This window comes from Homarus americanus, unplaced genomic scaffold (genome assembly GCF_018991925.1).
Source record: "Homarus americanus isolate GMGI-L3 unplaced genomic scaffold, GMGI_Hamer_2.0 scaffold54443, whole genome shotgun sequence".
Classification (NCBI taxonomy): domain Eukaryota; kingdom Metazoa; phylum Arthropoda; class Malacostraca; order Decapoda; family Nephropidae; genus Homarus; species Homarus americanus.
The window spans coordinates 2,337,038-2,362,116 of record NW_024750852.1 but is presented as its reverse complement, the minus strand read 5'-3'; the positions used below and the strand labels follow the sequence as shown (position 1 = coordinate 2,362,116).

Below are 25,079 nucleotides of genomic sequence, written 5' to 3'. Positions count from 1 at the left end.
GCGGTGGGGCGACCCAAAATAGCGCCGCTACCGACACTCTCCCGTAATGAGCACGCGGTTCTGGGCAAGGCACCGTTAACGTGGAAACGCGAATGGGACCGCTATATATATATATATATATATATATATATATATATATATATATATATATATATATATATATATATATATATATATATATATATATATATATATATATATATATATATATATATATATATATATATATATATACATACATACATACATACAGTGGTCCCTCGGTTAACGAGCGCCTCGGTTAACAATTTACCTTCCATAAGATTCTTAACTTCGGTTAACGAGCAATCCCTCGATTAACGAGTTTTTTATGAGCCGACTTCAACATGTTTTCGCTTGCATTTGGCGGTCCACCAGCTGTAGTATCAGTCCGCCAATACATTAATCGGTTTTAGGGCTTAAATTCCTTACTATTTTAGTAAATATCAAGAAGTTTATACTATTCAATAATTTTAAAAGTTTAATATTAACTTTTTTAGTCATTTTAACAAATATTGAACATAATTGAAGGTAAAGAAACTAGTTTCTGGCGTGCCATCCAGCCTGTTAACACACCAGACAGGCGTTAGTCTCTCTCTGTTTTCAGTGGAGGTAACATCTTGCTTGAGACTCTCTTCAACTAAACGCTTTTTTTCTGTGTTTCCAAGCAAATTATTGGTCATTTTGAAATATATTTTACATATTGACAATATATAATGCAGTGCAGTGTTGATTTAAAGAAAATAATCTTGAATTACACCAAGAGAGCTAAAATTTTATGGGTGAAATGGCGCCATGGGGTGACTTCTCTTTCACCCTAATGCCTTCTCTTCTTCCTTCTCCTCCACCCCCATTCTAATTCCCATCATCATCATCCAGGAGCCTTCTACATACACACCTCAAAGTAAGTGTAATTTTCTACCTTTTTTGTTGAATTTAGGCAATTTTCGGTGAGCTGGAACCAATTACCCCAAAACCCATTGAAACAATGGTTTCGGTTAAGTGAACTCCGCGTAAATGGAACAACAGAACATATGGGATTAATTCCAATAGAGACCAGCTGACCCCCAAACTCCACTTTTTCCGACACAATACCTATGTTCTAGTAAAAATAACATCTTAATTTTATGATGGTACATGCACACAATTAATACTTAAGAGAAATAGAGATATACAGTCGCCAAGTTAATGTCCATTCAAATAATGGACTCAACTCCCACCCCCTCTTCTCACACTACACTCACTGGCTCTTACCTCTGAGAAATTTTTGGGGGAAAACCACTAGATTTTAACAAATAATACCTCAAACTAAAGTTAGGATAATGTAATTGACATTGCTGGATTCCTTGTAAGACCAGGAATATTTTGAATATAAATGTCATATATTTTGCACAAAAGACAACATATTTACTCAGAGTAAACATTATATCTAAAATGTGTATGTCTAATGCAAAATCTAAGATGTTTATATTCAAAATGATCATCATATTGTAAGAATTCCAGCAATGTATATTATATTCTGGTCGGGTAATTTGTATGAATTTTATGAGCTAAATAAAAAAATAAAAAAATATTATACTTCACCGCGTATATGGGTAGATGATCCGCGTTAAGTGAAACTTCGGTTCTGGTGAGGCACCGCGTATATGAGAAATCGCGTTAAGTGAAACCGCATAAAGCGGGGTAATACTGTGTGTGTATATATATATATATATATATATATATATATATATATATATATATATATATATATATATATATATATATATATATATATATATATATATATATATATATATATATATATATATATATAAAGACAATATTTTTTATTAATACAGGTATTTGAGTTGTACAGTAATTGTATTTTTTTAAATGAAGTATTATATAATTTTTTTTTGTCAGGTACGAGAACATGGTTCCAGATCAGTCAACTTGGCCACTAGGAGATCTCATGTCCCTTAACGAATGGGAGCTGCCAAGGGAAAAAGTGGTCATTAATCGTACTATTGGTGAAGGAGCATTTGGTACAGTATTTGGCGGTGAGTGTCAGTTTGGGGACAACACACCTTGGCTGGCCGTGGCCGTCAAAACACTTAAAGTTGGTTCGACGGTCGAGGAGAAATTAGACTTCTTGGGCGAGGCAGAAATGATGAAAAGGTTCAATCATAAGAACATTGTTCAGTTGCTTGGTCTATGTACTCACCAGGAACCTATCTACATGATCATGGAGTTTTTGCTGTATGGTGAGTGGATGTTGACACTGTGTTTATTTTATTGTTATCCATCTTAGCTTATTCGTTTTCTATATAAAACTCCATAGTGTATAAACAATCTTTTCAAACATTACATTATGGCATAAAAACAATACTACTTTATTGTTATTCAGCAGTAAATCAAAGTACTAAACTTGAATTTCAGTAACATTGCAGTATTGTTAATAAAAATATGTATACAGTATTAGAGAATGTATCCATTAATTTGCATTATGTCACCTGGATACTGGATGATTTCTTGATTGTTCAGCACCAACACATAATAGCCAGATGTTTTGTATTTCATTCTTGTAGCACAATTACCAAATACAGTGGTCCCTCATTTTCGTGGGGGTTACATTCCTGATATTATTTTGAAAGAGCAAAGCTGTGAATACTCTTTTCCGGATATTCACTTACCGTGTAATGTTCAATATTATAACCTATCCCTGATCACTTGTACGGCCCTAAACGTGTTTTTAATCATCTGTAACCTCTCTCCCTCTCAAACATCATTTAATAACATGAAAATAAAACATAATAAAGATGCAAATAAATATATAATTATTGTATGTATTACATACCTAAAAAATACAACTCAATGGGCATATTGAATACTGTATTCACCAACACAGTTATGTTGTTCCGTCCTCTTGATCCTCCCTCCCAACTCTTCCCCTGATACTTCATAGCAGATGATGATAAAAAATTATGATAACTGAACCGTGCATACAAAAGTTTACCTTGCTCCAATTTCAGGGAATTAAGAATAAGTAGGGATAACACTACTACTCTTAACAGAACCTTAATTATGTTAATGGTGTTCCACCTGATGTAATTGATAGTGGAGTAATGCTGCTAGCCTGGAAAATAATAATCAGTGGAATTTTATTCATTTTTTGGTCATTAGTACTTGCCTTTTGCAACAGGTGACCTCAAGACGTATCTATTGGCTCGTCGTCACCTAGTATCTGACCGATCACTGCACACAGAGGAGGACGAAATCAGCAGTAAGCGCCTTACTTCCATGGCACTTGATGTATGTCGTGCATTAGCCTATCTTACAGAGCTAAGATATGTACACAGGTAAGGAAGCTGACTGTTTATCAGGCTGAAGTTAAACTTTGTGTAATGTGTCATTGATAATTTTCTGGCGTTATGAATTTACATGGAAAGGGAAAAGGATTCGTTTGTAGTGAATACCTCACATAAACATTAAATCTTACCTAGAGATTTGTGCTATTTGATCAATGGTGAATTAAGCCCAGGCCCACGTGTAAGGCATGGAAGATTCTATTACAAGTTTCCTTTGCTGGTTTCAGCACAAATGAGTTTTCATGCCTCAATTGGTTTTATAGTACTGTATATAAGGGAAGCAGTTAGGAGCAAGAGAACAGTGTTTTTATGGAAGGTAAAGTAGCATTTGTTTCTGCAAATAAGCAGGGCCTTTTTAGAAGTTGTGGGTGGCCTTGGGCATTCCAGAGGTGAATAAATAAATCCTGGTCACTTAGATCATGGCAAGGAAGGCTTAACCGTATTTTGATGATTATAAGCTGCATTTTTTTCCTAAAAAAAAATTGGCAAAAGTGGGGATGCTGCTTGCTATCAGATACAAATTTTAGTAACTTTTTAAAAACATCTATAAGTGCAGGGGGCCCCCCAAATTCGCTGGGATTAGGTTCTCAAAATGGTCGCGAATCGCCAAATCTGTGAATAACATTTGCAGACAGGGGGGGGGGTTACATTTTTACTTGTGTACAAAGAAATGTACTGTATACAGTAAAGCCTCGAATAACATTAGTAATATGTCCTCCAATATTATAGTGTAAGGTGAATCATCATATCGCGAATCATTAATTTCCATTAAAATAAAGCAATAATAATGAGATGCGTTCCCAAGTGTGACCTTTTCATAGCTTTTCCCCCCAAAACTATACAATTAAAGAAAATTGCAAACTATATTCTTTAAATAATGTTTCTGGATGCACCTTATACAATATAAATGAATAATAATATGGTCACACAAGAGGAGATGGGACGCCATTGTTTTCATTAGTGTTTACAGCCGGGCGTCCGGGATGATAGTTCTACATGAGAAAATAAAGAAAAGAAGTCCCTGGTTGTAACTGTAGTGAACTTAATGTAAAAAATTTAATACCTGTAGTATATATGTTTTAAGTAATGTTATTTAATGTTAATAAATGGAACACAAGAAGTAGCTAACCACTAATGGTAAAGAAATAAAGTGAGACGATTGGGAACGCCAACGTATGTACAGTAAGTGCATACATGTGAAAACATATCGTCATTTCTCTACATATGAATATGAAAGCAACACTTATTTAGTGTTCATATATGTTTTAAATAATACTTACGAATGTAAAACAAAAATTCCACTCACCAATAGTGGTAAAGTCTAAAACATAAAGACAGCCAATGATGTTGTGCGAGTTTTTACTCAGATGACGAAGTCATCAGGTTCAACTCTGGCTGGAGCTGTAGCTTTCTATAAAGCTGTTGCTGAAACTGTTACTGAACCTGAAGTTGTTGAAGCTGCTTATGATGCTGAAGTTGAATAATAAAGCTGTCGAAAGAACCTTGCACAGCTGCTTTCTTTTCTCATTATACATCTTTATGTAGAGGTCATATGCATTTTTCATGTCCCTGTTAATTTTAATGCTTCGTTCTTCCACTTCAGAAAAGATGTTCCTTATTATTTGCTCCACAGACCTCTCACTTTTTTCATATCCGTTTAACATATCTAGTTTCTCGGCTAAGCTTATACACTTTCTATTAGCTTTTGAAACATCACTACCAACACTTGCTCTCTTGCTCATGTTGAATAGGGATGCAAAAATTCTGTAAGAAACCTGAAAAAGTTTTTCTCCTTTTCCTGTTCAGATGCGTGAAAACAAAGGGACTGCCAGCTGCGATTGTTATATACAGTACAAGTGATGCTGGCTTCACCACTCACAAGCCTGGCAGCCTCCGTGCGCAAGGCGTGTTTTTTTTTTTTTAATATCAGGATATAGTTATTATTTATACAAAAATATAATATTTTTTTTTAATTTCATCGTAAATACGAAGAAAATAATGGCGTAAATTGAATTGGGTCCTAAATTAACCAGGGTCTTAGATATGAATCTTCGTTAGTTGAATCGTTGTTATTGGAGGCTTTACTGTATTCCTTTTATGTGTTTGCCCTTAGGACAATTATTTCTTTTACCGTAGTATTGTATATGTGTGTGTGTGTGTGTGTGTGTGTGTGTTTGTGTACTTTAGTAATAGAGCACGGACTCGAGGGTAGACTGTCACATTTTTAATAGATTTGTTTCTGATTATTTGTGAGAGGATTTTCCAATTATTATTTATTTGTATGCCTTTTGTGAGTGTGTCCACACACATACACATACAGGGTATTTACCATTGTTACGAGTTGGGGATTTAGAATATAGTTAAAAGTCTACCCAGATCCCAACAGGCAACAACAATAAAAAAACAAAGACAATCGGACTATAAAAGGGTAGACAAAGGATGCGAGTTTTTGTTGTGTATAATAAAGTACCATAAATTCCTTAACAAAATATTCAGCTTTCTATAATTTACCCTTAAGCATACTTAACCTAAACATTAACAGTATATACATATTTATACAACATACAATAATTTGAAGCAAGGTGGAGGTGGGGAGGCAATATAAGATTACAAATACTTAAGTGCGGAGCTGAGATGGCTGACGAGTAAGGCTGAGTATTGTAGAAGACGGTAGGTAGTCACTGTGCCGTAGGTTTCCAGGATAGGTGATCCTGTGGTCACTTCCCAGAGTGAACTGAACTCTCATCGAACTGGAGCTGATGAGGAAGACTTGGAGGAGGTGACGCAACAACCAGGATATGGAGAAGGGAAACCCCGGAGTGGTAACTAAGACTAGTCATACTCGGGTTTCGTCCCTAGATGGCGTTGCTCGTGGTGCTGGGTAGGTAGATCATGACAATAGATGGCGTGGTTCGTAGTGCTGGGTAGGTAGATCATGACAATTGATGGCGTGGTTCGTAACACCATACAGGTAAAGGAAATTACTGTCTCTAGAACGAATGGCTCCCTGTCCCAGCCGCAAAAATGTCGGCAACTTTAAAACTACCCACAGACATTCTTGGGTACATCCAGGGTGTCATCCGTGAATAACCAAGAACCGCGAAGTAAAAATCCGCGAACTTGGGGGCCCCCTGTATTATGGTGATTTGTTGTGCACTCTAGCACTGCCTCTAACCAGTCCTCACCACCATTACTACCTCACAAGTCAAAATTACCATCACTACCACCATTACTATCATCACTGCATTCCATCTACCCATGAGTTTGTATAGGCTCGTTAGCTGTTTGGGTGTTCAGTCACTTCACTGTTACATACTATTGACAATTAATGGACGTGTACTGATTCTAGAATGTATCTGTATTTGCACCAGTGTTGGTCAAGTCTGGATCATGGAGGCATGAAAAGGATGTTGACTGTCCACATACATTAAATAATACATTATCAAGCTTAAATGCCTAAAGAGTGGAGCCAGCATTATGCCATGATGATCACTTACTGTAGATACTGGCTTGGAGCAGATGTCCAGTCTCCCCCCCCCCCTAACTCTTTCCAGGGGGGAGGGGGGGGCAACTTCAACATAAACCCCATTTATTTTATGTGGGCAGTGCATGTGTTTAAAGAAGGGTGATTGATTAGAAAATTACAATTACTGTATCTCAGCCCTGTTAGACCCTAGAGGCAAAGCTAAAGATCTCATGGGTAGCCAGGAAAGGTGATATTAGGATTACTCCTTCACTGAGTAGGAAGATGTACAGTATTACCCCGCTTTACACGTTTCACTTTCTGCGATTTCTCTTTCTCTTTCTCATTTACGGTACCTTGCCACAACCGGACTTTCACTTTCCGCGGTGCACTTACTCATATACGCGGTGAAGTATATTTTTTTTTTATTTTTTTTTTATTTAGCTCATAAAATTCATACAAATTACCCGGCCAGAATATAATTTACATTGCTGGAATTCTTACAATATGATGATCATTTTGAATATAAACATCATGGATTTTGCATTAGACATACAAATTTAGATCTAATGTAATAATTTGGTTTACACAAAGCAAATATTTTATCCTTTGTGCAGAATATATGAAGTTTACATTCAAAATATTCCCTGACCTGCAAGGAATCCAGAAATGTCAATTATATTATCCTAACTTTAGTCTGAGTTATTATTTATTACTAAAAATGTAAATATACTATTTTCTCCCAAAGCTTCTCTGGTAGGGAGGGAAGGGAGGGAGGGAGGGACCGACCCAGCTAGGGCGGAGTATTTTGATTGACAGATAGTGTCCTTGAAGAATATTTCTTTGTTTATTTACTGAAGATATATGTTTTAGCTCATAAAATTCATACAAATTACCCGGCCAGAATATAATTTACATTGCTGGAATTCTTACAATATGATGATCATTTTGAATATAAACATCATGGATTTTGCATTAGACATACAAATTTTAGATCTAATGTAATAATTTGATTTACACAAAGCAAATATTTTATCTTTTGTGCAAAATATATGGAGTTTACATTCAAAATATTCCCTGACCTGCAAGGAATCCAGAAATGTCAATTATATTATCCTAACTTTAGTCTGAGGTATTATTTATTACTAAAAGTTAAAATCTAGTATTTTCACCCAAACATTTCTCTGGTAGGGAGGGAAGGTGGTGGGTGGGGGGGAGGGTTGGGACCGACCGATCCAGCTGGCGTGAGTGTGAGGAGGGGGGGGGGAGGCAAGGTGGGGTACTTTGATTGACAGATAGTGTCGTGAAGAATATTTTTTTTTTTTTATTAACTGAAGATATTTGTTTTAGCTCATAAAATTCATACAAATTACTCGACCAGAATATAATTTACATTGCTGGAATTCTTACAATATGATGATCATATTTGAATATAAACATCATGGATTTTGCATTAGACATACAAATTTTAGCTCTAATGTAATAATTTGGTTTACACAAAGCAAATATTTTATCTTTTGTGCAAAATATATGGAGTTTACCATCAAAATATTCCCTGACCTGCAAGGAATCCAGAAATGTCAATTATATTATCCTAACTTTAGTCTGAGGTATTATTTATTACTAAACGTTAAAATCTAGTGTTTTCACCCAATCATTTCTCAGAGAGGTAGGAGCTAGTGAGCTGGGAAGAGGGGGGAGGGGGATTTGAGTCCATTATTTGAATGGACATTAACTTGGCGACTGTATTTCTCTTAAATATTAATTGTGTGAGCATACCATCATAAAATTTAGATGTTATTTTTACTACAACATAGGTATTGTGTTGGAAAAAGTGGAGTTTGGGGGTCAGCCCAGTCTCTATTGGAATTAATCCCATATGTTCTGTTGTTCACTTTACGCGGTTTTCACTTTCCGAGGTACCCTGTGGGTTCAATTGACCGCGGGGGTACTACTGTACTCTAGTTTTCTACAGTATATGATATTTTTTTTTTTTTAACATCTAGTATGTCGTCTCAGTCACACAATTGGAGGATGCTGATAACTATGTGGGAATAAACCACAAGGTTGTTGATGTTGTGTTTATGTTGCTAGATTCATGATTGGTTATATTACAGTATATTTCATTGCCACCTCTCCTCTCATTTCAAATCAAAAGGCACTATTCTTACTATTTCAAAACTTTGTACACATTATTCCCCATGGTCTGCTTGACATGTTCTTAATCAGATTATGACCAGAGAGCTGTGATAAAAACATTTATTGTGGTGAAAATTGAGTTTTTGAAAGACTACAGAATTTGATTGCTAAATAGTTACCAATAAACTACTAATACCAACTAACTGTTATTTCACTAGGGATGTAGCATGCAGAAACTGTCTCGTGAGTGCCGAACGAGTCGTCAAACTCTCAGATTTTGGCATGACTCGTCCCATGTATGAAAGCGATTATTACCGCTTCAACAGACGAGGTAAGTATTCAAAAACAGAAAGTTTTATCTTTTTATTGTTGAAGTTCTCAAATAATAACACTTTAGTTGATTTTAGGTACAGTGAGATCTTGTATATCGTAAGTAATATTGACTGGAAAACTTTTGCTAAATTCAAATTCGTCAAATGCAAATACTAATGGGAAAAATAACAATATAGACTGGCCACTCTACATCAACCTCTGATTTTCCTATTTCTAACCTCCAAATGATACAAATTCTGCCTTTATTGACCTGATTGTGCTTTCTTGAAACTAGTTTTTAGGCCATCCTCAAGTAATTTAATCACATGCAAAAGTTCGCATTCCCCTATTCATCAATGTGTTACAACCAATTCGCATTGACAAAACACGCGTTGTAGCAGAAATGACTGTAACTAGTATGAGGGCTGTGACGTCATTCAAGACGGTGGCCAGCATTCAGCTTGTTGGATCTCATGTTCAGCTGGCTGCATCTTGCATTCAGCTGGCTGGATTTCGCGAAACTCACGATATTTTACACCAAATATGAGACTTCGTTACTGTATTTACCGGTAATGTAAATCTCTTAAACCTTAAACAATTTAGTTCATCCTATTTTTCCTTGATAAATATGGAAAATCATACTTTATAATGTGTCTTTTCTCTGGCAGCCATGTTACCTGTGCGATGGATGTCTCCAGAGTCCCTTGAAGATGGAATGTTCACCAACATGAGTGATATGTGGTCATATGGCGTCTTGCTTTATGAAATTATTACCTTTGGAAGCTTTCCATTCCAGGTAAGCTTAAAAAAATATTTAAGTCTGTTTACATTTCCTTAATTTACTATCCTCTTGTAACTGCCCTAGATTTCCAAAGAGTCCCTTTTTACCACCGATCAGCAGATACATTTGGGGAGCAGTGCTCTATGAAGTGAATTGAACAGGAACTGCAAAAGATGGTGAATAACTTCAACAGCATGTGTAAAAGAGGGAATTTGAAAGTAAAAGTTAGAGGAGTTAAGTAAAGTATCTTGAGTGGAAGGAGTATTGCTGTATAGTAGTTGGTGTTGGCCAGGGATGTATGGTCTGTGCAGCTGCATAGGACCCCAACACTTAGTGGGCCCCCTTCCTGAATACAATATATTTGTTGTTTAGTAGGATTTGTATTTCAATTCTGATGTGTCGTGTAGTGTGTGCATCTCAAAACTGCAAGCGATTGCATTTCAGCCATCTGGCACCAATAAGTCTGGGCTTTGGTGGTTTCTGTCTTTAAGAACTTGGCTACTTATACTGATTTACCTTCCTGTTATATGCAGTGACCCCTCGTTTAACGAACACCTCGGTTAACGTAATTTCGATTAACGAACTGCCTTCCATAAGGATCTTCAATTCGGTTAACGAAGTTCTTACGAACCGACCTCAACATGTTTTTGCTTGCACTGACCGGGCAACCAGCTTTAGTATCAGTCCACCAATACATTAATCGGTTCTAGGGCTTAAATTCCTTACTATTTTAGTAAATATCAAGAAGTTTATACTATTCAATAATTTTAAAAGTTTAATATTCAATTTTTTAGTCATTTTCACAATTATTGAACACAATTGAAGGTAAAGTGACTAGTTTAATGCGCGGCATCCAGCCTCTTAACAGAGCAAACAGGAGTTAGTCTCTCTCTGTTTTCACTGGAGGTAACATCTTGCTTGAGACTCTCTTCAACTAAACGCTTTTTTTCTGTGTTTCCAAGCAAATTATTGGTCATTTTGAAATATATTTTACATATTGACAATATATAATGCAGTGCAGTGTTGATTTAAAGAAAATAATCTTGAATTACACCAAGAGAGCTAAAATTTTATGGGTGAAATGACACCATGGGGTGACTTCTCTTCCACCCCAATGCCTTCTCTTTTTCCCTCTCCTCCACCCCTATTCTAAATCCCATCATCATCATCATCATCCAGGAGCCTTCTACATACACACCTCAAAGTAAGTGAACTTTTCTACCATTTTTGTTGAATTTAGGAAATTTTCGGTGAGCTGGAACCAATTACCCAAAAACCCATTGAAACAATGGTTTCGGTTAACGAACTTTTCGGTTAACGAACGACCTTCTGGAACGGATTGAGTTCGTTAACGGAGGGGTCACTGTATACAGTGACCCCTCGTTTAATGAACACCTCGGTTAACGTAATTTCGATTAACGAACTGCCTTCCATAAGGATCTTCAATTCGGTTAACGAAAAAAAATTCGGTTAACGAAGTTCTTACGAACCGACCTCAACATGTTTTCGCTTGCACTGACCGGGCAACCAGCTTTAGTATCAGTCCGCCAATACATTAATCGGTTCTAGGGCTTAAATTCCTTACTATTTTAGTAAATATCAAGAAGTTTATACTATTCAATAATTTTAAAAGTTTAATATTCAATTTTTTAGTCATTTTAACAATTATTGAACATAATTGAAGGTAAAGTGACTAGTTTAATGCGCGGCATCCAGCCTCTTAACACAGCAAACAGGAGTTAGTCTCTCTCTGTTTTCACTGGAGGTAACATCTTGCTTGAGACTCTCTTCAACTAAACGCTTTTTTTCTGTGTTTCCAAGCAAATTATTGGTCATTTTGAAATATATTTTACATATTGACAATATATAATGCAGTGCAGTGTTGATTTAAAGAAAATAATCTTGAATTAAACCAGAGAGCTAAAATTTTATGGGTGAAATGGCGCCATGGGGTGACTTCTCTTCCACCCCAATGCCTTCTCTTCTTCCTTCTCCTCCACCCCCATTCTAAATCCCATCATCATCATCATCATCATCCAGGAGCCTTCTACATACACACCTCAAAGTAAGTGAACTTTTCTACCATTTTTGTTGAATTTAGGAAATTTTCAATGAGCTGGAACCAATTACCCAAAAACCCATTGAAACAATGGTTTCGGTTAACGAACTTTTCGGTTAACGAACGACCTTCTGGAACGGATTGAGTTCGTTAACGGAGGGGTCACTGTACTGTATTTGCACGTATGTTTTTATAACAGTATCAAGATGATGATGTTATAGGAAATCAGGAATATATGTGGGTAAGGGACTGGGCATGATAGGAGGGAAGCCTTGGGAGGGTTGTCAAAGGAATGGGGCCCCCAACCATTATCCTGCACAGGTCCCCTCAGAAGCTAGAGCTAGCCCTGGTGTTGGCAAATTCACAATAGAAAAACCTTGCATATTGAATATAAAACTATGAAGAAGAATGAGATTCTAGAGAAAGTTAAAGATTTCAAGTATCTAGAATTGATGTTAAGGAAGTTTGGTACAATAAAGAGTGAATTTATAGAGAACAGTAAATGAGAGGAGAGCAATTGAAAAACTGGGAAATACACATGTTCACTTCGACAACTAACTGATTAATGTATAAATACACTACAATATTATTTACCAAGTGTTGAACACAGTTGTTGTGGTAAGCATTAACCATCTTGAACACAGTGATAGCAGAGGAATATTTCGGTTATATGTACAGTAGTCCCTCGGTTAACGAACACAATTTGTTCCAGAAGGTCGTTCGTTAACCGAATTTTCGTTAACCGAAACCATTGTTTCAATGGGATATTGGGTAATTGGTTCCAGCTCATAGAAAAGTATATACAAAGTAAAGCCAGAATATAATTTACATTGCTGGAATTCTTATAAGATAGTGATTAATTTGAATATAAACAAGCTAAAATTTGCATTGGACATATAAATTTTAGATCTAATTTAAGAATTTTATTAGAGAGCAAAAATTTTATCTTTTGTGCAAAATATATGACGTTTATATTCAAATTATTCCCTGTCTTACAAGGAATCCATTAATGTCATTTATATTATCCTAACTATTGTCTGACAATATTATTTATTACTAAACATAAAAGCCTAGTGTTTTCACCCAAACATTTCTCAGGGAGAGAGGAGAGCCAATGAGCGTGGGAAGAGGGGGGAGCGGGAGGTGGAGTATTTTGATTGACAGATAGTGTCTGATGAAGTATAATTTGTTTATTTACTGAAGATATTTGTTTTTAGCTCATAAAATTCATAGAAATTACCCGGCCAGAATATAATTTACATTGCTGGAATTCTTATAAGATAGTGATTAATTTGAATGTAAACAAGCTAAAATTTACATTAGACATACAAATTTTATTTCTAATTTAAGAATTTTATTAGGGAGAGCAAAAATTTTATCTTTTGTGCAAAATATATGAAGTTTATATTCAAAATATTCCCTGTCTTGCAAGGATTTCAGCAATGCAAATTATATTATCCTAACTTTAGTCTGAGGTATTATTTATTTTTAAACCTGTAAACCTAGTCTTTTTATCCAAACGTTTCTCAGGAAGGTGGGGGGGCAGGGAGGGAGGGGTGACAGTGACATGTTTGACAGTTGGCACCTGTGGTGTGAAGTATTTAATTGTTAGTTTATTTTTTTTTCTTTTAGATTGAGTTTTTGTTTTTTGCTTATAAAATTTAATAGAAGTGACTGGGTGAATTTAATTTGCATTGCTGGAATTCTTATAAGATAGTGATTAGTTTGAATGTAAACATAGAAGAGATCACTGAATTGGCTGAGTACCTCCTCAGCTTATCAGCTGATGTTCAAAACAAAATGTGATTTTCATATGGATTTCGTTAATCAAATTTTTTTTCATTAACTGAATTGAAGATTCTCATGGAAGGTAATTTGTTAACCGAAATTTCATTAACCGAGGCGTTCGTTAACCAAGGGACCATTGTACCTATATAGCCTTGTTATTATTATTCTTCACTCAGAATAATTTCTTTTACTTTATAAGGGTATGTAGATGAAACATTCACATGACTTAAGGTTTGAGAGTATGTGTTCAATTTTCTTTCAGGGGATGTCCAACAATCAGGTGCTGGATCATGTGAGGGCAGGAAACACCATTAGCATTCCCAAAGGTGTAAGGCCACAGCTGTGAGTATAAAGCACCTTATTTTTGTTTATAACTCTTACTGTAAGTGTTCTTCTAAAATACACTTGTTTTATAAATCTCTTCTTGATTGTTATTTGTTACATAATTACTGTACTGGCCAATACATACATGGATAAGCAAACTATGAACCATTGGTTTATGAAAAAATGCCTTCACATACAATGGCAATTATAATTAGAGACAAAATGGACAGACCATGTCCCTTATTATATGGCTGCCCAAATGGATAACACTCTAGCATACCTTTGAAGTCATGCCCCACAATCTTCAAATGCATAGACTTCATCCAAGTCCCCTACCGTATTACATAATGTAAGGTATGTACAGTATATATTTATGTTGCCTTGTGAACTGTTTCTACATACAGGAGCTCCCCTACTTACGAACATTCAAGTTATGAACTTTCAGAGATATGAACAAACCTGTCCATATGTCCAATTGCCTGTTTGAAAACCGTGCCGGGTCGTAAGTTCAACCGCTTCGCAATAGATGGTGTTGGCTGTTCAGCGTCACCCTGTATCCCTAGCGCCATTGTTGTTGTTGTGCTCCTCTGCTGCCTTACGGTGTTATTTGTGGTTTTGACGAATATTATTGACCCCAACATGTCTCAGAGGCGTAAGAGTGATGCCAGTGCTGATGGTGGTAGTAAGAAGCATCGCACTATTACGTTGAAAACTAAGGTGGACATTATACAGCGTTGTGAAAGAGGTGAAAAAATGATAAGCATAGCAAATGCTCTTGGAATGAATCGTTCGACTTTTGGGACAATTTTGAAGGACAAAGAGCGCATTATGTAACATGTGAAAGGTTCTGTGCCAATGCATTCCATGATCATTAGTAAGAAAAGAGGCTCGGTGATCGTAGAGATGGAAAAACTTTTGAGTGTGTGGCTGGAAGACCAGCATCAGCACCGCATGCCTATAAGCCTTAACTTAATTCAGAGGAAGGCCATAAGTCTCTTTGAAAACGTAAAGGCTAAACATGATGAGTGTTGATGAGTGTTTATTTATTATTACCATAATACATGCTATTTATACATTAAATTACCGTTTAAGGCTGGTAAGAAATACTGTCGAGTATTATTGGGGTATAGCTGTGTGTACCGTATATCGCGGCCTATAAGGCGTCGGGGTGCATAAGACGGCCCCCCCAAATTTCCATTTAAAAAGTAGCTTTTGAGCTCTATTTGCTGTATAAGACCAGTACCCCAAATGTGACACTTACCCACTGACTCAGTAGTCCTTTACCAACCATCCTTGGTTTTTTAAAATAAGGCCAATTCACTTCAAGTAATGTCATCAAATATTACCCGCTGGTGTAGTGTAAACACAAGTGACGTCACTGAAGCGTCTGCTATTTACCGGTAACTGGAACTAATGTCGGTGTCGAGTAAAATTTTTCCATTTACTTGAAATGGATTTACCGATTTATTTGTTTATTTATTTATTTATAATATACTGTAACATATTAAACACACTGCAAGTATTTTCTTTCATTTATACGCTTGCTTCGCACGAGACGATCGGTGGTGGGAGTGTTCCCTCGTCTCGGTGGTGTGACTGTGTTCCGACTATTTATACAACAGGTGGTTCAACAGCAACCACCGTATTCTAATTGTGGTGTTTCATTAGGATTTGAGTGAAAAAGGTTACCGGTATGTACTTACTACATATTTATTACATATATATATATATATATATATATATATATATATATATATATATATATATATATACTATGTACAAAAAATGAATGTTCAATGAATTATTTATGGTGCATTAGGGTACTGGCCACTTCAGACACAAAGACGGGCTATAAATAGCTTTGTTATCTACCCCTACATCTCACCCTGAGCCAGAGGGAAGCGTCTTGGTAAATAACATTTGTTTGCTTATTTTCCATTTACTTGAAATAGATTTACCGAATTATTTGTTTATTTATTTATTTATAATATACTGTAATATATTAAACACACTGTAATTATTTTCTTTAATTTATAAACTTGATTTGCGACAAAGGAATGTTCTCCAGTCGTGTTTCATTAGGACCGACGACCATCTGTTACCCTGTGAAGAATATTTTTTTTTTTTATTAATTGAAGATATTTGTTTTAGCTCATAAAATTCATACAAATTACCCGGCCAGAATATAATTTACATTGCTGGAATTCTTACAATTTGGTGATCATTTTGAATATAAACATCATATATTTTGCATTAGACATACAAATTTTAGATAAAATGTTTACTCTGAGTAAATATGTTCTCTTTTGTGCAAAATATATGACATTTATATTCAAAATATTCCTGGTCTTACAAGGAATCCAGCAATGTCAATTATATTATCCTAACTTTAATCTGAGGTATTATTTAATACAAAATGTTAAAATTTAGTTTTTTCACCCAACCTTTCTCTTGAAGGGAGGATTGGTGGGGGGTGGGGGGAGGGTTGGGACTGACCGCGCGGTTGGAAGAGGGGGGAGGCAAGGTGGGGTACTTTGATTGACAGATAGTGTCGTGAAGAATATTTTTTTTTTTATTAACTGAAGATATTTGTTTTAGCTCATAAAATTCATACAAATTACCCGGCCAGAATATAATTTACATTGCTGGAATTCTTACAATTTGGTGATCATTTTGAATATAAACATCATATATTTTGCATTAGACATACAAATTTTAGATAAAATGTTTCTCTGAGTAAATATGTTATCTTTTGTGCAAAATATATGACATTTATATTCAAAATATTCCTGGTCTTACAAGGAATCCAGCAATGTCAATTATATTATCCTAACTTTAATCTGAGGTATTATTTAATACTAAATGTTAAAATTTAGTTTTTCACCCAACATCTCTTGAAGGGAGGATTGGTGGGGGGTGGGGGGGAGGGTTGGGACTGACCGCGCGGTTGGAAGAGGGGGGGAGGCAAGGTGGGGTACTTTGATTGACAGATAGTGTCGTGAAGAATATTTTTTTTTTATTAACTGAAGATATTTGTTTTAGCTCATAAAATTCATACAAATTACCCGGCCAGAATATAATTTACATTGCTGGAATTCTTACAATTTGGTGATCATTTTGAATATAAACATCATAGATTTTGCATTAGACATACAAATTTTAGATATAATGTTTACTCTGAGTAAATATGTTATCTTTTGTGCAAAATATATGACATTTATATTCAAAATATTCCTGGTCTTACAAGGAATCCAGCAATGTCAATTGTATTATCCTAACTTTAGTTTGAGGTATTATTTATTAAAATTTAGTGGTTTTCCCCCCAAAATTTCTCAGAGGGAAGAGCCAGGAGTGTAGTGTGAGAAGAGGGGGAGGGAGTTGAGTCCATTATTTGAATGGACATTAACTTGGCGACTGTATTTCTCTATTTCTCTTAAGTATTAATTGTGTGCATGTACCATCATAAAATTAAGATGTTATTTTTACTAGAACATAGGTATTGTGTCGGAAAAAGTGGAGTTTGAGGGTCGGGCCAGTTTCTATTGGAATTAATCCCATATGTTCTGTTGTTCACTTAGCGCGGTTTTCACTTAACAGGTACCCTATTGGTTATATTGACCGCGTTAAGCGGGGTACTACTGTATATATATAGGTGCTCCGTTGTTTCCTTTTCCGTGTGATTTTATCAAGATTTATCTTATCCACGTTTTCATTATTGGATCTACATGATATATATATATATATATATATATATATATATATATATATATATATATATATATATATATATATATATATATATATATATATATATATATATATATATATATATATATATATATATATATATATATATATATATATATATATATATATATATATATATATATATATATATATTCACTGATAACCACAAGGAAACAAGAAAACACGAAGTTCCCAAGTGCTTTCGTGTAATTCACATCTTCAGGGGTGAGTACAGAATAAGGAGAACTACTTGAGAAGGCTAATATATACAGTAGAGGAGAGCGAGATCAAGTCCCTAGGGACTGTTTCGACCCACAATTAGATTTCTTTGAAAATCTTGGTATAGGTATAATACTCCTGGGCATGCCGATTCCAAATTTATGGTCCACAATTCGATGTGGGGCAATTAGTGGTCGTAATGATGCTTGGAATATTTTAATTACATTACAGTGGTCCCTCGGTTAACGAACACAATTCGTTCCGGAAGGTTGTTCTTTAACCGAAAATTTCGTTAACCGAAACCATTGTTTCAATGGGATTTTGGGTAATTGGTTCCAGCTCACCGAAAATTACATACAAAGTAAAAAAAGGCAGTAAGATACACTTACTTTGAGGTGTGTATGTAGAAGGCTCCTGGTTGATGATGATGATGATGATGGGAATTAGAAGTGGGGTTGGAGGAGAAGGGAGAAGAGAAGGAAGTGGGGGTGGAAGAGAAATCACCCCATGTTTCGTGCCGTTATTTCACCCATAAAATTTTAAGTTCACTAGGTGTAATTCAAGATTATTTTCTTTAAACCATTACTGCACGATATATTGTCAATATGTTAAATGAATTTCAGAATGACCAATAATCGTACTGTAAAAATGTAAAAATAGTTTATGTTCAAAAGAGCCATAAGCAAGATGTTACCTCCACTGACCAGAGATACAACCTGACGCCTTGGTGGGTGAGTCAAGTGGCTGATTGACACACCAAAAACTAGTTTCCTGTACTGCAATTATGGTAAATAAGTGTTAAAATGACGAAAAATTTTAATATAAAACTTGGAAAATTATTGAATAGTACAACCTTCTTGATATTTACTCAAATGGGAACGAATTTAAGCCCTAGAACCGATTACTGTATTGGCGGACTAATATTCCAGCTGGTGAGCAAGCAAAAACATGTTGACATGATTTTGTAAGAATTTCGTTAACTAAATTGAAGATTTTAATGGAAGGTAATTCGTTAACCGAGGCGTTCGTTAACCGAGGGATCACTGTATTTCAATGCTAATTACTCGCCAACTATGGGTTTCAGAAATGTGTTCTTCTGGAAGTACTTAATTAGTTAAACTCCTTAAATTCCAATTCTGAGTGAAAAGTATATCTCGGTAAAAATATTACCAAGATATATGGTTTAATATTTTGGCGGTTTCGGCCAAAAATTTGATTTCTTTGAAAATCTCAGTAAAGATACTACTGAGGATGGACTTGCCCAGCCTAGTTAATTCCATTGCGACCCACCGCCACATAGCAGCTAATCCATCAAACAGACTGCGCTGAACTTGGCCCGTAAACTCACAGAAGTTAAAATGTTTTTATTGTTGACTACAGTCTCTCCTCGACTTACAAAAGGGTTCCGTTCCGACGACCAGGTCATAAGTCGAATTGGTTGTAAGTCAAAAAGTCGAAAATAATACATAGAAATTCTAAAATGGGTGTCTCTTTTTCTTCTCAGCACCATGAGAACTCTCACGTTTATGCTTGCCAGCCATTTTAAAGGGAATTACAAACGAAAATTTTGTCAGTACACAGCACAATCACTAACGTCGGGACTCGAAAATACGTAATGTGAAAAATATTTTATACGACCATGGCCGTCGTAAGTCGAGGAGAGACTGTATATATTGTATACTTATTTTACCGTTACATTTTCGTAGTTACTAACCCTTAGGTGATGAAACAGTAACGAATTGTGTGTGAAGATTATTCTTTTAACAAATACAGTCATGCGCCGGTTAACGTCCGACCGAACAACGTCCAATCGCTTATACGTCCGTGGGCCCCCCCCCCCCAAAAAAAAATATAAATCCGTGACGCCTGCTAGACCACCACTCCACGACCCCCTGACGGAGACACGATGATCTTCCCCATACTGGTCAGATATTATGTGTTAAAGGAATATGCTTCCTATCTTAGGCTATTTTTAAACATTTGCCTCCAGGTGTAATGTTAACCTACATCTATTGAGGATAAAATCTTTCACCTACAAATTGACAATAACACATTTGTTGTAATCAGACATATCTAGTTGCCTCAACAATTGCAACCCCAGTTGCAATTGGGGTTGCAATTTCCAATTCTGTGGCATTACAAAGTACTCTAAGATTAAGAGAGAAAAAGGAGGACTCGGGCGTCCTGATGTGAGAGAAAACGGACTCGTGTGATGGGGACCAAAGAAAAAAGCATAGCTACATGTTTTGTGGACTACAGTATTAAGCGTACCCTTTTTATCACTTTGTAATAAACCTAGCCATGCCTATGTGTGTTTATGATATTTACCATAACATTATATATATATTTAGTGGGTATAAATGGTCGTAAAATGGGAAACTTGGGGTTGGGTCTTGGGTGCCTGGAACCAATTAGAATAAATCCCATAGGTTCTGCACTTTCATTATCGGTGGGGTCCCAATTAGGCGCTATAACCAAGGGATGACTGTACTGTACTGTATATACTTGTGACACTGGCCAGTTGCTTCTGGTGTTATGGTACAGCGGTACCAAGTGACAGCACTAGGATCCCGCTTCCTCTATCAAGGAATAAACAATTAAAATTTAAATTGAAAAAAAAAACATTCAAATAATGGGACCTAGCGAACCTAAATGGCCCTAGAGCGGGCATAGTCACGTATGCATCGCGTATTCTTATAGATTGTGCAGCCAGGCATACGTTATCTAGTGAATTTAGTCAACATTGTACAGTAACAATGGACCTAAGTGCAAACCTGTATTGTACATGTACTAAATGATTACGGTACTAAAATTGTTATGTCTATTGCAAATATAGCTTGTTTATACAGGTATTCAAATAAATTACTAGCTTACAAGAATCACTCCAATGTAAGTTATATTCACCCAGGTCGCTTGGGTGGCAAATTATGAGAAGAGCTTAGTCACTCTTAAGTCATGATAAATAAACACGCAGGCCTTCACCACCAACTGTCAAATCTTATCTCAAATAAATAAACAAACAAACGCCAGACATTCTGTCACCTAACCTCCCGCCCCCTCCCACCCCCCTCTTCCCACCACCCTCTGTTCAAGATAAAAGATTGGTGATTTCTTTATGTTTATTTTATATAATATCTCAGACTAAAGTTAGGATAATATAATTTGCATTGCTGAAATCCTTGCAAAACAAAGATTAATTTAAATATAAGCGTCATATATTTTGCTCAAGATATAAAAAAATGTAGTACGTACATTAGTGTACAAAACTGTAGTACATTTTATAAAAAGTTTTTCAACTGTATTTTTGGGTAGATTTACATAAATTTCTTCATTTATTTTCATCCATTTACATGCACATACCATACTAAAAAAACGTAAAAAAAATAAATGACCTTAGTGCAAAGCTGGAGTGCACATGTACTAATTTGATTACGGTACTAAAATTGTTATGTGTAATGCGAATTACAATATGTTTATATTCAAATAAATAAGTATCTTACAAGCATCCCAGCAATGTTAATTATATTCTCCTATGTCATATCACTGGCATTTTAAAATGAGAGAAGCTTTAGTTAAATAAACACACAGAGACCTTCGGCTCAAACTTATCACCTCAACCCCCCACCCCCCCACCCCACCCCTCGCTGGCTCCGTCCCTCCCTCCCTCCCTCCCTAATGTGTTCAGCCGGGGGTTTATTTAGGTTTACAGTTTTTCTCTTATATAATATCTCAGACTAAAGTTAGGTGGTTATAATTTGCATTGCTGGAATCCTTGCAAGACAGCCAATAATTTGAATATAAACGTCATATATTTTGCTCAAGAGATAAAAAAAATTTGTACATTAGTGTACAGTACTGTAGTACATTTATAATATAAATTTTTTCAACTGCATTTTTGGGTAGATTTACATCAATTACTTCATTTATTTTCATCCATTTGCATGCACACACCATACTAAAAGAAATGTCAAAGAAATAAATGACCTTAGTGCAAAGCTGGAGTGCACATGTACTAATTTGATTAAGGTACTAAAATTGTTATGTCTAGTGCAAATTATAGCATGTTTATATTCAAATTAATCAGTATCTTACAAGAATCCCAACAATGTTAATTATATTCACCCAGGTCATGTCACTGGCTTTTTATAAGAGAAAAGCTTAGTCACTTAAGAACTGATAAATATACAGGTTCACGCGTTAGACCTTGGGCCGGTGCCAACTGTCAAACGTACTACCTCCCCTCCCCCCAAGCCCCCTCCCTCCCTCCCTCCCCCAACTGCCCAGCGTTGCTGGAATCCTTGTAAAACAGTGAATAATTTTAATATAAACGTCATGTATTTTGCACGAGATAAAAATTAATCACCTGTATCACATTACAGTAGTGATTTAAGAGTAAAAGTGTATATGTACGTATATAGTATTCCACATACACGTAAGTACAAGTACCCGTATAAATAAAAAGTTTATGTGATGATCGGACAACGTCCATTTCGGTTAACGTCACGTTTCCAAGAACATATCTACGACGTTAACCGGCGCATGACTGTATTGCTTTACTCACCATAAACTGGCTGCATCTACCTGAACCATGGGCCACACAAACACATGGTCCGGGCTGCATGCGGTTCACAGGCCACGGGTTGCCCTTGCCTGATGTACTGTAATGGGATTTCCACTGTGTACAAATTTGTTGTTGGTCAGTACAGGGTTGTTCTTTTGATGCTTATGTGGAATAAGAGCAAAATTATGAACACCACTAACATCACCAGAAAGCATCAGTAACCAGTACAAATATTTTTAAAAACTGTATAACATTACAGTAAAGTTAACTATCTTGAAATAATTACAGTACTGTACATCTTTTCAGAGAGCGACTTCTGTTGAGTACTTGGAGTATGAATCCTCATGATCGCCCTACATTCAATGAAATGATGGATACATTGACGATGTGGCCCCGTCTCATCACTCCATGTTTGGAGGTTCCTACAGCAGCAGTCCAACTTAATGATACAGATTCTTTAGAGCTTGTATTGCCTGCTGACCAGACCTGTCGTAGAAGCTCTGCACCCAATGCACGTCTCCCAAACGCTAGAGTGCGTCACACATCAGGCAGTGAAAATTGCCCTGGCACTAATGCAGTTCAGCTCAATAATTTCTCACATGTTCCAAACACATCCATTTTAACAAACAACTCCATATTATCCACACCATCCTCTCTGAATCCCCCAGCCACTTTTAATTCCCACAATTGGAATCGTGCTCCTCAAGAAAATGGAGGTGGGCCGTCTGTGGAACCTTTATTGCCCCAGAATGGTGATGGGTATGTGACTAGATATGTTTGTCTACAACGCACTAAATCTGGGGAGAATAGCAATGACTTAGACTCTCCTACCAATATGACTTCTGTGTGATGTGGAATTGTAGTAATATTTTAAATTCCAAGTAGTACTTTACTATTTTTTTTTTTTTAATCGGCAATAGCCACAATGGGACCTTGGGGGGGCAAAAAAATTAGAGGAGGAAAAGAGTATGTTAATCTACACCACGAAGATGCCAGAAAACCAGTTTTTTGAAGCGAGACAGATTGTAAGAGGAATGAAACACACAAGAAGGCAAAGTAATCCACAATTTGGCTGCTTGAGGAAAGAAGGAACTACTAGAATGGGTTATCCTAGTGTGACCGACATCCACACAGAAACGGTAGGCACCGCTGGCAAGACGGGTGTTACAAGCCCACTTCCTTGCCAGCCGTACACAGGATGCCAAATCCACCGAATATTGCCCGTTAAAGTACCAGTAAGAGAGAAGAGAGAGAATGAAGCAACATTGCAGCAAAGAGAAAGGAGAGATTATTGAACAAAGAAGGAGAGTTAATAAGACAAAATGCCTTTGATTCCATCACTCAGATATGAGAGCATTACTCCATGTTAGGGTGAATGAACTTCTTATAAACCTGAAGCAACTGCTCAGGAGTGAAGTAGGTACGGCATCTGTACAACATCCCAGCTTTTGGGAGGCAGCTTTAGTTATGTTACAGATGTGTGCCTTCCATGACATATCAAGAGAAAATGGTAAGGCCAAGCATATCTATTTTAAAATTTGGCAAAATGGTTGCATCCTGAAATGTGACTGGTGGGAGATCTTCTATTTTGGAAAGTGTAATTAGTATATACTGTGTTTTCTACTATTGAAGTTGACCAAGTTTGTACCTCTCCATTTGGAGATGCTGCACAGATCCGCATTGATAGATGAAATGATATCAGCTCTTGAAACAGATCTAGTTTGAGTGTCAGGGGGAAGGGTAAAATGAGAAGAGTGAAGATAAGAATCATTAGTGTAAGAATGGAAAGAATTAGTGGTAGTGTGAAGTAAATCATTGATAAAAAGAAAGAAAAGGGTAGGTGAAAGAACAGAACCCTGTGGAACACCACTTTTGGTTTCTATGTGCAGTATTACTGACAAAAATTTTCATAAACCTGACATGTGCTTTTTGCTTAAATGAGAGTACAGTTTTATGATAAGGTTTGATAAGAGTGCTCAGTGATGACATGATCAGTATGTTTACTGGTGAGGGAAAAATTATAGTAAGGAATTGTGTCGGTTCTTATTCTAAATATAACTTCTACTGGCACCCTTCTGCATACACAGAAAAGACTACAAATAGAATAAAATTTTAATTTAATTACAATGTGCAATTAACTAAGATAGCATCTTGATACCAGATACAGAAACTTAGATAATTTTCATACTTCGACATGTACAGTACAGTACAGGTTGAGAACCCTTTATCCGAAAACCGAAAAGCTCTGAAAAACGATTTATTTTTTTTTTTTTGTGGGGCAATTTTTTTTTTTTTTTTTCACACAGGTATTAACCCAC

At 36.0% G+C, this 25,079-nt stretch overlaps 1 protein-coding gene across 1 annotated transcript in view; it reads left to right on the top strand.

Annotated features, from left to right (window-relative positions):
• Window positions 1–24,956, top strand: part of LOC121854299 — a gene marked incomplete in the record, with an annotated part of 84,176 nt that extends 59,220 nt beyond the window's left edge. Inside the window, 6 exon segments of the mRNA XM_042348884.1 lie at window positions 1,924–2,264; window positions 3,203–3,359; window positions 9,189–9,301; window positions 9,951–10,078; window positions 14,173–14,252; window positions 23,068–24,956. Coding sequence (XP_042204818.1) covers window positions 1,924–2,264; window positions 3,203–3,359; window positions 9,189–9,301; window positions 9,951–10,078; window positions 14,173–14,252; window positions 23,068–23,611 — 1,363 coding nt within the window.
• Window positions 24,957–25,079: the final 123 nt, after the last annotated feature.